Source organism: Prionailurus viverrinus, chromosome C2, assembly GCF_022837055.1.
Source record: "Prionailurus viverrinus isolate Anna chromosome C2, UM_Priviv_1.0, whole genome shotgun sequence".
NCBI classification, from domain to species: Eukaryota; Metazoa; Chordata; class Mammalia; order Carnivora; family Felidae; genus Prionailurus; species Prionailurus viverrinus.
In genome coordinates, this window is record NC_062569.1 from 152036031 (window position 1) to 152050831 (window position 14801).

Here is a 14801-nt window from a genome sequence, read left to right on the forward strand (position 1 = left end):
GTGGTATAGACTCGAACTGCTATTAGATTTAGAAGCAGAGACTGGGGGTTTCAACTTGCTAAAAAAGACAAAAAGAAAAAGACAAGGAGACTAACAGCAGACACATTTTCTCAAGTTCACGTTGGAACATTCACTAAGATAAACCACTTTCTGGGCCATAAAGCACAACTTAAAAAAACTGGAAAGAATATAAGTCATACAATGTCTTCTTTAGACCTCAAGGGAATCAAATGAGAAATACAACCAACAGAGGTGGAAAATCTCAAAATACCCAGAGATTCATTCAACAACACCCTTGTAAATAACACAGAGGCCAGAGAAGAAATCTTAAGAGAATTTGAAAAGTATTTTGAACCAAATGAAAATAAAAATGCAATTTGTCAAAATTTGTGGGATGCAGTGAAAACAGTGCTTAGAGGGGTTGGGAAGGAAGAAGCAAAATTATCTTGGTTTGCAGATGACATGCATGTCCATGTAGAAAATCTGAAAGAATCAACAAAAAACATCATAGCAAGGTTGCAGGATACAAAGTTAATATACAAGAAGTCAATCACCTTTCTATATACCAGCAATGAACAAGTGGAATCTGTAATTGCAAACACAACACCATTTATATTAGCACCTCCCCTCAAATAAAGCACTTAGGTATAAATTCAACAAAATATGTACAAGATTTATATGAGGAAAATTATAAAACTGGTGAAAGCTAACAAATGAAATAAATGGAGAGATATTCTAGGTTCATGGATAGGAAGACTCAATACTGTCAAGTCCTTCCCAAATTAATCTACAGATTCAATGCATTTCCAGCCCAAATCCCAGCATTAACTTGTGGATATTAGCAAACTGGTGTTAAGGTTTCTATGGAGAAGCAAAAGACCTAGAGTGGCCAATACTGAAGAACAAAATTGAAGGACTGACACTATCCAACCTCAAGGCTTACAGTGATTTGATTTACAGTGATCAAGACAGTGTGATATTGGTGAAATAGACAAACAGATCCGTGAAACAGAACAGAAAGCCCAGAAATAGAACCCATAAGTATAGTCAACTGATCTTTGACAATGGTGCTAAGGCAATACACAGAAGCAAATACAATCTTTTCAATGAATGATTCTGGAAAAACTGTACATTCATATTAAAAAAAAAAATGTCTGGACACAGACCTGAAACTCTCCACAAAACTAACCCAAAATGATTTAAATGTAAAGTGAAAAACTATAAAACTCCTAGAAGATAATAAATGAGAAAATCTAAATGACGGTGGGTATGGCAATGAATTTAAAAATACAACACCAAAGGCATAATCCACGAAGGGAAGAATTAATAAGCTGGTGTTCATTAAAACACTTCTGCTTGGCAGCTGAGGCTATCAACAGAATGAGAAGACAAACCACGGGCTGGGAGAAAATATTTGCAAAAGATGCACCTGATAAAGGACTGTTATCCAACATATACAAAGAAGTCTTAAAACTCAACAATAAGAAAACAGACAACCTGATTGAAACGTGGGCAAAGACCTGAACAGGCACCTCACCAAAGAAGATGTACAGATGGAAAATACGTCTATGAAGAGACGCTCCATATCATATGTCACCAGGGAAATGCAATGAAAACAGTGCGATACCAGTGCACGCCTAATAGAATGGCCAAAACTCAAAACACTGATAACACTAAATGCTGGCAAGGATGAGAGGCAACAGGAATTCTCATGCGTTGTTGGTGGGAATGTAAAATGGGATAGCCACTTTGGAAGGCAGCTGGGCAGTTTCTTATGAGACTAAACATAGTTTTATCATATGATCCAGCCATTATGCCCCCTGGCATTTACCCAAATGAATAGAAAACTTTATGTCTACACAAACGCCTGCACACAAACATTTATAGCAGCTTTATTCATCATTGCCAAAGCTTGGAAGCAAACAATAGTATGTAAATGAATATATAAACCATGGTACATCCAGACAGTAAAATATTATTCAACCCTAAAAAGAAAGAGCTATTAAGCTATGAAAAGATATGACGAAATCTTAAATGCATAATACTAAGTGAAAGAAGCTAATATGAAAGGCTATATGCTGTATGATTCTAACTCTGTGACATTGTGGAAAAGGCAAAACTCTAAAGACAGTGAAAAGATCAGTGGTTGTCAGGGGTTTGTGGGGAGAGACGCACAGAGCGCAGAGAATTTTTAGGGCAGTGAAACTATTTTGCATGGTAGTCTAGTGCTGGCTACATATTATACATTGTGCATTTGTCAAAACTCATAGAATGTACACAAAGAGTGAATCCTACTGTAGACTATGGACTTTGGGTGATGCTGATGAGTCAGTATAGGTTCGTTTGCTGTGAACCTAAAATTGTGCTAAAAGCTAAAGGTTATTAGTCCAAAAAAGAGAAAATGATGAGAAAACTGTTTTTGAGTTCAATGATTTATCCAAGTCCATATAACTCATCTGGGGATGGAACCAGGATCAGAATCCTGTTCTCTTCAGACTGAATCCAGGTTTCCTACAAAACAATGGAAAAAAAAAAGGCTACTTTATGACCCATTGCCTGTGAGTTCAGGGAGGCCTATGGTGCATTTTAGAAAGAATACCACTGTGATGGTTAAGGGAGGGAGTTATTGTCATTTTTAGGGCTTTGGTTTTCTGTGAATCCACTTATGTGGACCAGCTCATAACTGATTGGAGGAGGGAAGTAGGTGTGTGTATGTGGGTGTGTGTGCGTGTGTGCGTGTGGGAGTGCATGTATATTGTGTATATGTATGTATGGGCATGTGTACATATGTATGTGCCTGTATGCGTGTATGTGCGGAAAGGGTTGTTGCATTTGTTAAAGTGTTATTTACAAAGGACTGTACCACCACTGCCTCGTGTAACGTTTAGAGGAGCCTTCTTTCTTTTAGGAAAGGAAAAAAATATGAAAGTACAAGCAGAGAGGAGCTGTGGGATAACAAACCACGTGTCTTGTTGATGTCTGTTGTAACAGCATTGTAAATAAGACGGAAGAAAGGTCTTCCAGTGTGCTTCTTCGGGTTGTAGAAAGTTCTCATTTATTTACTAATGCCCCCTGGGGATAGGGCCAGTTGGCTGGGCAAGCTATAGATCAGGCCAGCTGATCTGGCATGTGTGTGGGCATGACTCAGAGATTCGAACACTACCATGCTCTCTCTGCAAGCAGGCCATCATCTTGAGCAAAATTTCCATGTCCAAAATTTCCCTGAGGTTGACATCTAAGCACATCGATGGAGAGTTGTTCCTGGTCAGCAGAGTTTACTCCTACCTGGGCTCATAGGGCCAGACCGAATTTAACTCTGAAAGTTTCAGTGCTAAATTCTGCATAACCTTTCCTGCCAATGTAAAGGAGTCTGTTCTCAGGTTCAAAGCCAGAAAATGGAAAGTGGCAAGTTCATGGAGAAATAGTATTCTGGAGACTTTGCCTTCTGGAGGCAAAAATGAACATTTGAAATCAGGTTTTCTAAAAGAACTTCTTTTTTTTTTTCCTGAAGGAATTTCTAAGTAAAAATTTAAAATTGCTTTTGTTTACACTTGGGCTTATTATGGAAACACTATTTAGGCTCAGCCTATTTCACGATTAATAAAATGGGAGCTCTTTGGATATCCATTGCATTAGATGATGTGAATTTAGTTTTGGAATTTCTCTTTTTTTTTTTTAAAGGAGAATGTGATTTTGATGTGGGTGTGTATGTGGGATGGGGATGATGGCTTAAAGAATAGCCTTTTTCAAAGGAACAGTTCGGCCACCTGAGTGCAAACTGTCTTAGGAAGAAGGGATAGTAATATTCTACACCTGGCCACTGAACGTACCTGTTTGCCTGGGCACTGCCCTGTATCTCCTAGGTTTCCCTGAAGGCTGTCTGCAGGTGGATACGCCTTTGGGAGCTCCAGCCCCTTGGGGCCTCAGCCAGTTCTCCTCAGAGACTCCATGGAGAGATCTATGCTGATAGGCTGCAGGTTGCCATGGCAGCAGCCATGCACATCCTGGGTAACCAGGCACCACATGGGTGCTTGGTTTTTCCCCAGAGCACAGTCTGTGCAGACAGCGGGGGAGGAAAGGCCACTTTGCCAACACAGGCATATATTTAGGTCATCATTTCAGAATCCTGTACATGTGTGGGAGTTCACTGTTGTTCCTGCAAGACTCATTTTAGATGCTGTTCCACGGGGCTGAATAAAGATATACGGGATCATCTTTGGCAAGCTGGTTAGCCTAACTGCATGTTGCAAAGGACAAGAAGCTTCCTCTGGAAAAGTCCAGCTGTCCCTTCAGCACAAGACCCCTTTTTATGCTCTGCTCAGTTATGGGCTGATGTCATCACTCATGGACTCTCAGGGCGTGTATGGGGGCAGAAATGAAATATTTTACCTTTTTTTTTGGGTCTCAGGTGGTCAGACTGTGAACATAGTACATGCGCAGTTAAAACTGGTGTGAACAATTAGGTGGTAACAGATGAGACTAGCCTTGATAATAGGTTCTTGGTTGCCACTCAAAAATGGAATGGAAGCTCAGAAGAATTTCCAGGAAAGATGACTTTTGGTGGTGAGCCAAGGAAGGAATACAGAAAGCGGAAGTGGGTAGAATGTTTGGATGATAACCTGTGGTGACATGATAGCCCTGTGGGCACCCGGGGAGAGCATAAGTTGTGTCTCCAAGTGTTGCCATCCAGGGGAGTTCCTTGCAAATCAAGAGGACACTCTTGACAATAATATCCTTGTTTGTTGGTTCCTGTTAGAGGAAAGAGAGAGGACGTGACATTTCTTGGACAGGGCAGCATTTGGATTGGATGAGGGGCAGGTTTGAACAGATCAGACCCCCTTACTTAAAGAAACAGGATCAGACCGTCTAGGGTGATGTCTTGGATTGCCCAATGGCCCAGCTGAGTTTTTGCTCACAGCATCATGATACTAAAAAGTGAGAATTTCCAGAGGCTGAAGAATTAGATGTGTAAAGGGGAAAAAAGTCATAAGGGCAATCACCATGGGAAAATGATCTTTCCTTGGACTTCTTTACACATACTCCGTTTATTCAATAATATTGTTTGATTATGTATAGGAGGGACAGCCCTGTGCATAGGGGATTCAAAAGGCCTTACTTCATTTCTTCTAGGGAGAGTTGTCATCCCTGCTCCAGGTGGGTACTCTGTAGGGTCAAGGGTGCTGGCCAACATAAGCTCAAAAGACACAGGTTCCCCGGTGTCTTCTGGGAGGGGTCATTGTCTATATGAACAGGAACTAGACCTGGAGAGAGAGGTTCACCTAGAGAGCCTGCAGCAGGTGTGCATGGCCAAACTGACCCAAGGGAGGGTTGCTTACAGCCATTCCCATGCCCAATAATGCTGAGAGATGATGCCAGGATGGCACCAAATGGATCTGAGAACAGTGTCCCTTGTCCTTGTCTAAGAATAGTGGCCATGGGGTTAGAGGTTCTGATCGTGCACAGCTGATGCAAGCCCAGCTCTCTGTGCTGTAGTTGATCCAGTTCTGTAGTTGTGTTTAGTGCTGATCAACCTAACACTGATACACTCCATAAGGCATTCAGACTGCACTGGGGTTTTAGTAGCCGAAGAGGTCTGAACTTAGGCTCCCATGATTTCTTGCTCCTTTAGATGGATATTTTATGATTTCTATCAGAATTTTAGAAATAATGGTGCATTACGTGTTTATTTCACTAGTGTCTGTTGGTAGCAGATATTTACATTGCCTGAGAAAAACAGCCCTTCAAGTTCTTATAAAGATTGGCTGGTTGATATCACAGTATTTATGATCAGTGTTAATACAATGGGTGCAGGGTCTTAATCCTGAAATGGTCAATTACCCTTTGACAGTAGGAACATTTCATTCTCTGAAATCAAGATCTATTGCCTGTGTGGTCACAATTCTCTGGCCGACCACAGAACACATTAGGATTCACGTCTAGGGGGTAGTATCTAAAATTAACTTTATAAAAGCCACTTTCCTTGGTGATAAATCTCCATCACTTAATCACGCTGACCATCTCGAGCTATTTTGCTCTCATTTCTTCCTTTGGACGAGGATAGGTTTGAGTTAGGTGGATGCATCGAGCTTTCTTTTACCAAGGCAATGAGGCCAAGTAAAAGTTTGACTCCTTTTACATTTATTTTTTACGGTGTTGAACTTTGAGATATCTTTCCCCCCCACTTAGTTATTATGCTGTTCCACGCAAAGCTGTTGTGAGCTTTTTGCAACATATATTTCAGATATCATTACCATTTAGTTTCAGACACAGGACCAAATCCATCTCAATTTCCATCATATATCTGTCAGCAATACATCACAATGATTTGTTACAACCCCCCCCTCCCCCCCCCCCCACCTAATTTCCAGGAAAGCACTCATAAGAGAACCTGATATATTTTCCAACAGAACTTGGCTCACTTGGCTGACCCATGTCTGGCTTTGGAAATGCTTTCTTAGAACACAAGTGCTTTCAGCATAGTGATACTAAAGAATGTCATTTAATATTGACTTATCTCAAAACTCCACTGTCTGGGTTTCTTGCTCTCAATATTTCTGTAATTACCAATCTTTATCTTGTGTTTCGGACTCAGAAAGCGACAAACAATCCAACAACCCTTACTGCCCTCCTGTTTCTTCCTGAGCTCTTTGTAAAGAACCTCTTGGTTTTCCAAGAGAAGGATTTAGTTCCTAATTCTCATGTTAAATTAAGCTTTTGGCCAAGTGGCTGGAGAGAGCCAGAACTAGGACAGCTAGACATGAGCAACAGTTCAACGTTCATCATCAGTACGTTGATCAATTGCAGGTAGAGAGAGCTAGTGGGAGGACACAGGCAGAGCTCCATTGTCCATAGGAGCCTAGGAGAGAAGGCAGGTGGGGGAGGGGAAGCTCCCCCTGCAACTGCTGCGCGGCCGGTTTTCCCCACCGGGTGGAGACACGTGTCCCCACTGTCTACCTATTTAAACACCTATAGATACACCAGTGACGCAATGTCTCAGTCAACTGGACCGGGGAATTCCCACTTCTTTTTTGTTTGTTAAGGAATTGTTTCACGTTGTCGCTTTGTGAGTTGGCCACTGAATCTTGACCGGTTATTTCTTTAGCGCTCTGGGAGAATGGTTATGAAAAGGAAGGAGTCCTCCTTTGACACCTGATTATATGACTGTGTTATTTTTTTCTTGGAACAGATCTGCGAGTGACTGCAATGCATTTTTATCGGGAAATAATGTCATCGTTCTGAGTTGTCCAGGAATCTGTTGGTAGCACGGTACAATATTTAATAATTAGTACCACTTCATACATGAATAGTACTTAATAGTACAGACAGTATAGAGGTCGGCAAACTTTTCTGTAAAGGGCCAGATAGGAATATTTTAGTCTTCTGGCCACATGGTCTCCATCTTAAATACTCAGCTCTGCTAGTGTAGTGTGAAAGCAGCCATAGGCAATACGCAAATGGATGAGTGTGGCTGTGTTCCAAGAAAACTTTATTTATGGACACTGGAACTTGAATTGCATACAATTTTCATATGTCCGAAAATATTCCTCCCCTCTGCATCCATTAAAAAATGTAAAAGTCATTCTTTGCTCACAAGTGGTGCAAAAACAGGGAGTGGGCCAGAGTCTGTGAGTAGTTTTGGTTTGCCGACCCTCTCTGTATAAATAGTGCCCGTGGCTTAAGCCTTGGCCCTGGATTTGAGACCAGGAGCTATTACTACTGGGCCCATAACCTTGGGGAAGTTATTCAGTTTGCCTAAGCCCTAGTATTCCTATCATAAAACGTAAATTGTAACACTCAAGCTCTCATGGTAGAGTAGAATTAAATGGCATAATTTGTGTAATGACATAATTTGTCATTGTATTTTGTGTTGATATTGTGCTTTGTCAAAATCTCTTTGTAGCCTTGCAGAGTTTTTGACTTCTAGATGACACTACGGTGCAAGTTCTCTAAGACATTAAGGGCAGAAATATTAGGAAGAGGTGTGTTTAACTCCATTTGAAATGAAAGGATTACATTTTCTTAAACACAGGTTGGTCGTGAAGTCTAGAAACAAGATAATATGACTTTACTATATTGGAATGCGGTATCAATGAATCATCTATTATGTATAACTATGTTTTTCAACTTTATAGCCATCCGTTGAAAGGAAATCATAGAAGTTACTATTTCCCATGTATGTAGGGCATTTCATTACAACTCCCCTTTTGACTTTTCTGAGTCACATAGAGTACCATCCAAGTCAAGGAAAGAAAGTCAGACTATTGGCAAGCTGTCTTGGAAATGACTATGCATATTTTCCTTCTTTTTTATCTTGAATTACTCAGCTAGTCAAATGATTTCACATTCTTTGAGTGAGTCCCAGTCGTTTTCTACTGGCATTTTTATAACCCCCATGTCCACCAGCTCCCGCCTTTAATAAACAGTTTCTGTGCATCCCAAAGATATTGGCTTAAATCAAATTAAAAAGCAAAGGGGAAAAATTAAGAAACCTGAAATGTAAGAAAATGTAGGGAAGGAAAGCATAAGGATGTTGCTCTGGAGATTTCAAAATTTAGGCTTTTGAATGAAGTCGTAAATAATTTTTTTTAACTAGAGTACAGTGAGAAATAGACACTTCAGAGCCCTAGTTTGGTTAAACCAAGAGAAAAATTGTGCTTAAGAAATAAGTTGACATTTTTAAAGACAGTAGCTGGATTTCTGTTAGGGAACATAAGATACCGAACTCAATCAATGGACCTGGCACTGGAGAGTTAGGGAAAGCACAGAAGAGAGAGACACGTGGAGTTCCTTCCTACGGACATGGAGTGGCTGTATGTTGGTTCACCAGGTTGCAATGCCATGTTATGAAGGAATGGATAAACAATGACCTGACATTACATGATTACAAATATGTTAATTCAAAAGAGTATCATTCGTCCAGGGGACAGCCAAAAACAGAAACGATTTTATTAGTTACATAAAACTGACTTATCAACAAATAGGTTTTCCAGTTGGAAAGCATCTTGGGGTGGGTGGAAGTGAGAATCTGAGGGTCTCAGCAGCCCTTGGGGAGGTCATGCTTCCAGCTGACTCTGCCCTTTTCTCCAGATTGGGGTCTACTGTGGCAAACCATAACCCTTTAGTTAAAAATTCTTATCTGGCTATTGGATCCCACCATGCTTTTATGGAAAGTGACTCAAACACACCAACCAAACAGACCAAAATATCAAGTTGAGAGCGATGCTCATTAGTTGTGGGTATTGTTGAATTAAAATAGGCTTATTTATTTTCATAACACTTGGTTTGCTAAGAAAGTGACTGAGTGAATGGGGACTGGCCATGGCGGAATAGAATGAGTAGAAATCACGGGCTCATCTTTGTTGTACGGTCTTAATGAAAAACACCATTCAATACTTGCTGCTTAGAAAATTCAGTCTTAATGAACTTCTTTCAATTCCAAATGGTAACAGTTGACACAAAATACACTGTTAAACTGTGTTATCAATAATTGTAGAAAAATAGACACGTTTGATAGGGACATTCTAGTAAAAGGTTCTTCTGGAGCATCCTTGTTTAAAGATCCAGAGGCTCACGTTACAAAAACGAGATTTGGTTCACGTTCTGTCTTCAACTACATTGACACAAAAGACGATGAGAAATAGGCAGAGACCTCACACCTGGGTGCCCTGTCACAGATACAGAACCGACACACGTGCATGACCAAAGGGTCACCAAGGCTCTTCGTTCAGTTGTGCTAAAGTGCCCCAAACTGTTCTTCCAACCAGACAACAGGGTGTGTGCTGTCCTTTGAACCTTAGTAACGGAGTAAAAAAAGGCCCACTGAGTCATCAAGAGCTAATTCGCTAATGAGCCCCTGCCTCATCTTGCTTTGTGCTACGGTGCCTTCCCTGCAACTCTGGTGATGTTGCGGGGTTAGCGCCCCCAAGTCAAGGGCGCCCTTCATAAGGCTACAGCGAGGTAAGGCCACAGTACCTCCCAACAGCCTGGCAGGAAGTGTATGGGGCTCCCTCCTCCTCCTCCTGGACTACAACGCCCTCCTCGGAGTGTGTGGAATGAATAAATGATTCGACAGGTATTCAATGCAGAAAGTGAAATGCTGCCAAACAGGAAAGGGCTACGTGGCCAACAGATTTGTTTTCGGTTAAGTCAGTGCCAAGAAGCAGTTGTCCTAATGCAAGGTCAAGGACGTGGGAGAAGAGAGACCCCTGTGTTAAATTGAGGAGCCACTTTCCTTGTCTCTGGGACATGCTTTTTAGTAGCCAAGTCCCCGAACTACAGCGAAGCCCTGTGCAATCTGGTCAGGGAAGTCAAGGGCAACAGGGAGTGATAGCTAGTTTGAGTTCTTTGACCTCCAAGGCACAAAGCTTCAAACTGAGCACAGCTGTGGGAGCTGAAAATGAACTTGAGTTCAGCCAATGAATATTTATGATGGGCGACTGTTTAGGGAATAAAGAGTTTAAAATTGCGAAATGAATGTGAAAGATCTGTTACAGTGCAAAATTTCCACCTGCCCTTGAGATTTTCGTCTAACATCCTCTTCCTTATCGTTTTACTTGAAAATTTTTTTTCATTTTGAAATTTAGATTTTTTAGTACAAAATTCCTTCCTTCCTTCCTTCCTTCCTTCCTTCCTTCCTTCTCTTCTCTTCTCCCTCTTAATCTCTCTCTTTCCATTTATCTTCACAGATTAAAATTAATTAAGGCTGCAGTTTTTTTTGCTTGTTTTCTTCTGATTGGGAGACACTTTGGATGTCTCTAGAGAGATTTCATGCTCTAGAGAGATTTCAGAGTCACCTAGATTGTTGATTTAATCTTTGACCCTTGAACTCTGGTCATTTCAGAATAATAAAAGAAGACGAATAATAATAAATACAAATGCGAAAAATGCTGATGGATAAGCTAGAGGGGCCAGGGAGAGAGCCGGATGGAGTCAAAGTGTGTGAGGTGAATGATTATAATACATGTCGCCCACTGCACGCCTTCATGAATGTCATGGCTTTAGACCCGAACCGTCTTCTGCTAAATTACCATGTCTGATTTTTTTTAGGTCTATAGTTTCTCACAATTACAGTGTGGAACAGCTGGGGAATCCATGGGTTTGCAGGAGAAGAGTTTCCCAAACTCTTGTACTACAAAGGGTGACAGCTCATGTGAAAAGCATAAACACATCATTGCTGACATGCCAGAGAGTGTCGTCCCCCTGGAATATTCTCCCAGGCTAGTCAGTGAGGCTCCTGTTACTAAAAAAGAAAAAAAAAAAAAAAAAAAAAAAAAAGAAAGAGACCTCAGTTTTGTAAACATTTCACAGTATCTCAGCATATTGGTGGTGGGTTTTGCCGTGTACCGGACCTCCTAACTTCCCCCAGACCTATGGCTTATTAGATTCAGTGAGAGGATAAGCAAGGGAACAGTGAGGTACCCAAACACTACCAGTCTGGGACACAGAACAAAGGCCATGCACTAAGGGCCAGTGATCGATGGGACCAAAGAAATTCAGAAAGCAAAGACATCAGAACAGAAATGCCTGCTGTACATTGGGAATCTTTTTTTTTTTTTTTTTTTGCATCTTATTTCTAAAGTTATATATCTAAACCTACATTAATTATACATCTATGTACATTATTTGGAAGTTCTGTCCTACAGTACTTTTCGTACATGCTGTGTTTTATTACTGACTGCAAAAAGAAAAATAATTACATAAGGCATATATATGTACAGTGTTTTGTCTTTACCTGACCCGGGTCCTATAACTGCAATGCCTGTAGGGGGCAGGCACGCCGCCCTGCAGATGGAATTTACTGGGATCTATAAAACCGAGGGTTATACGCTATGTCTCACTGCATGAGGAAATAGGCACCAGAGACCTAACTTGTCCTATCCCAGGTGAAATCTCTGACACACTCTCTGAGTGATCTGCTATTGTCCAAGACATGCAGGTAAGTAGCTTAAGTCCCTAGGAGTCGGATGCGTGGTTTTTCGGGAAGAGAGCAAGCTGGGGCCGCGAGGGAGGGCGCTTGGCACCTTCACCAAATCTGTGTCTGCCTCGTCCGTCTGCAAAACTGAGAGAGGGCAGGTAGATATTTTACACCTCGAAGACTCGCTTTCTGGCGATGTCAAAACTAAATGTAAATCCATACACAACCAAGGAAGAGAGACAAAAGAGAGAGAGCATGAGAGACGAGGAGGGGTTGGGGGCGGGGGGAGGGGAGGAGGAGCCGCCGGGCTAGGCGACTAGACTCTGGATTCGTTTTCTAGGTTTGCCACGTCACCATTCCTTTCTGTTTGCTCCTCGAGGTTCTTCTCCTCCTCTTCCGTCTCCGGGTCCGCGCGCTGGTTGAGTTTGCTGGACACGGACCAACTCAGGGGCAGCTCCGCCCGGCTGGCCAGCTCGGCCAGCTCTTTGGCACTGAGAGATGGGGTGCTGGTCTCGTAGGTCTCGTGGAAGCTGTTATAGTCGACCTCATAGAAGCCGTCTTCCAGCGTCAGGACAGGTGTGAAGCGGTAACCCCACAGGATCTCACTGGTGACGTAGGAGCTCCGGGCTTGGCACGTCATTCCTGCAAGGAAGGGGACGGACGGAGGCTTTAGTGAGTGCGGCCTTGCCCTTGGCAAGGGGGCCCAGCGGGCGGGCGGTGGTCGCGGCCCCGAGCTGCTCAGACTGCGGCCCGCACAGGGGCTCAGGGCTTAGGACCCAGAGTGTGATTCGTGCTGCAGACGGACGCTACTACCAGCGTGTGCGGTGGCGCTGCCGGGACTTCACGGGGCGGGGAGGGGGGAGCGTCCTGGCTCACAGCCAGCCACGCGCGCCCGCGAGGCCGTGCACACGCACGGGAAGGCACGTGCGCACAGGTGCACAGTCACGTGTGCTCGTGCCCTGTCCGCTTGTCGCGCCGGGAGACCCCGGAGGCCGCGCGTCTGGCCTCCCGTGGCTTTCGGGGCTTCGCCTGAGCCCTACGGAGACGTGAGCCTCCCGGCCATCGACTTAGAGTGAAGTTTGGCTTATGGAACTACACCCGGGAGGTCCTCCAGCCGAACGTCATGGATCAGCGTTACTCTCCTCCCATCGTGCCGTGCAGGCCTCGACTGCCGCCCGAGGTGACGTTGGAAGGGATGCCTCCCCCCCCCCCCCCCCCCCCGACTCTGTACTTGCCCCGGGCCCAGTGAGCATAGTTATTCAGACTGTGCAATAACCATAATACTTTCAAGGCTTGTCCCTTCTTCTTAAACATAAGAAACCTTTTCCTGGTTTGCACAGAAATGCCATCTGAGCGACTGCAGCCCAGGAGTCAGGAGCAGCTTTTTTTTTAACGTTTATTTATTTTTGAGAGACAGAGAGAGAGCACAAGTGGGGAAGGAGCAGAGAGAGAGAGGGAGACACAGAATCCGAAGCGGGCTCCAGGCTCCCAGCTGTCAGCACACAGCCCGACGCGGGGCTCGAACCCATGAACCCTAAGATGGTGACCTGAGCCGAAGTAAGGTGCTTAACCGACGGAGCCACCCAGGCGTCCCAGGAGCAGCTTTTGTAAAAATATGAAATGACAGAATGGGGGAAACTCATGACTTCTCCATTGGCTAGGCGGTCCGGGGCCTAGGGCCCACAACTGCTTTTTAGGGACCTATAAAAATTCTTTTAAAATCAGAACAAAACAAGGAACTTTTAGGTAGAAGAAAACGTTAAGATAGTCACCCTTACTCTAATAAGATTGTAAAATGTCATGTAATTAAAACTTAAAAAAAAAATGAATAAGGGGTCCTTCAAGGCCAAACTACCTGTGACGCACAAAAGTTGTCCCGTGGTCAGTGTTCATTCATTCCAGGAAACAGCCAGTCAGTCCACATGTCGTTTATTGAGACAGCCGACAAGGTGTACCAGGCAACTGCTTTGTGTCGAGTGCAGGGGGAGAGGGGAGGAGAGAATACGTGTGGGTGTTTCCACGGAGGATTCAAGCTACAGGGTGATTTCAGAGCATGGCACTTGCTCCTTGCAACTAGAAGAAGAAACCGGGGTGCCAGGGACTTACGTGATTTACCCCGCTCAGCTGTCAGGGCCCGAGTCAGCGCTGCCCTCACTCCAGCCCTGGGTTCTTCTCCTTAATCCCCAAACTGAATCCTACCCTTTGGCAGTGTCTGTCTGGCTAACCCACAAAAGCCCCCTTTTATGCCTCTAACACAAGTACTGCAGGACTTCTAGATATGGAAAAGAAAAGGGCCCCGTCTTGCTTTTTATTTCCCGGCCAGCGCTTCTCGTCCGAACTGCCAACTCTTCGTGTGTGTTGGGGTGTGACGGGGGAAGACAGATGATGGCAGGGACATATGGGCTCAGAATGAGGAGTACACAGGAAGTCAAGGGGAAAAGGTGATAAAATAACTTCAGTAACTTTTTTTTTCCCCATAAAGGAGGTACACGTTTATTGTGAAGTGATTAGAAGCCAGCGATGGTCAAATACCATAAAATCCACCTAGGCTTTCCATTCTGGCTACATACGTAACCAAATGCAGTGAGGAATAACATCTACCGTTACTAAAGTTAAAATCTAAATGGACCTTCAACGTCTGTTGGAGCTGGCTGAAGAGAGAATCAGACACTTGGGATACAGGTATGAAGAAACAACAGCGGGTGCAGCCAAGAGGATGTCACCAGGAAGGCCGGCGGGGGGAGGGGAGGAACCTCTGAAAACCTTCTCCCCCATAAAAGCAATGAGAGCAGTGGCAAGCACGGACCAAACAAACTCTTTTAGAGCTCTGTAAATGAATTCCAGGGGAGCTTCCTTAGGAACAAAATAGCTGAACTTTAGTAAGAAC

The 14801-nt window shown here is 43.5% G+C and overlaps 1 protein-coding gene across 1 annotated transcript in view; it reads right to left on the reverse strand.

Moving 5' to 3' along the window:
• Positions 1-12230: 12230 nt before the first annotated feature.
• KCNJ6 (potassium inwardly rectifying channel subfamily J member 6) overlaps positions 12231-14801 on the reverse strand; it is a 73595-nt gene continuing 71024 nt past the window's right edge. Inside the window, exon 4 of the mRNA XM_047874073.1 lies at positions 12231-12556. Within this exon, the coding sequence (XP_047730029.1) occupies positions 12231-12556 (326 nt within the window). The remainder of the gene's footprint in view (positions 12557-14801) is intronic.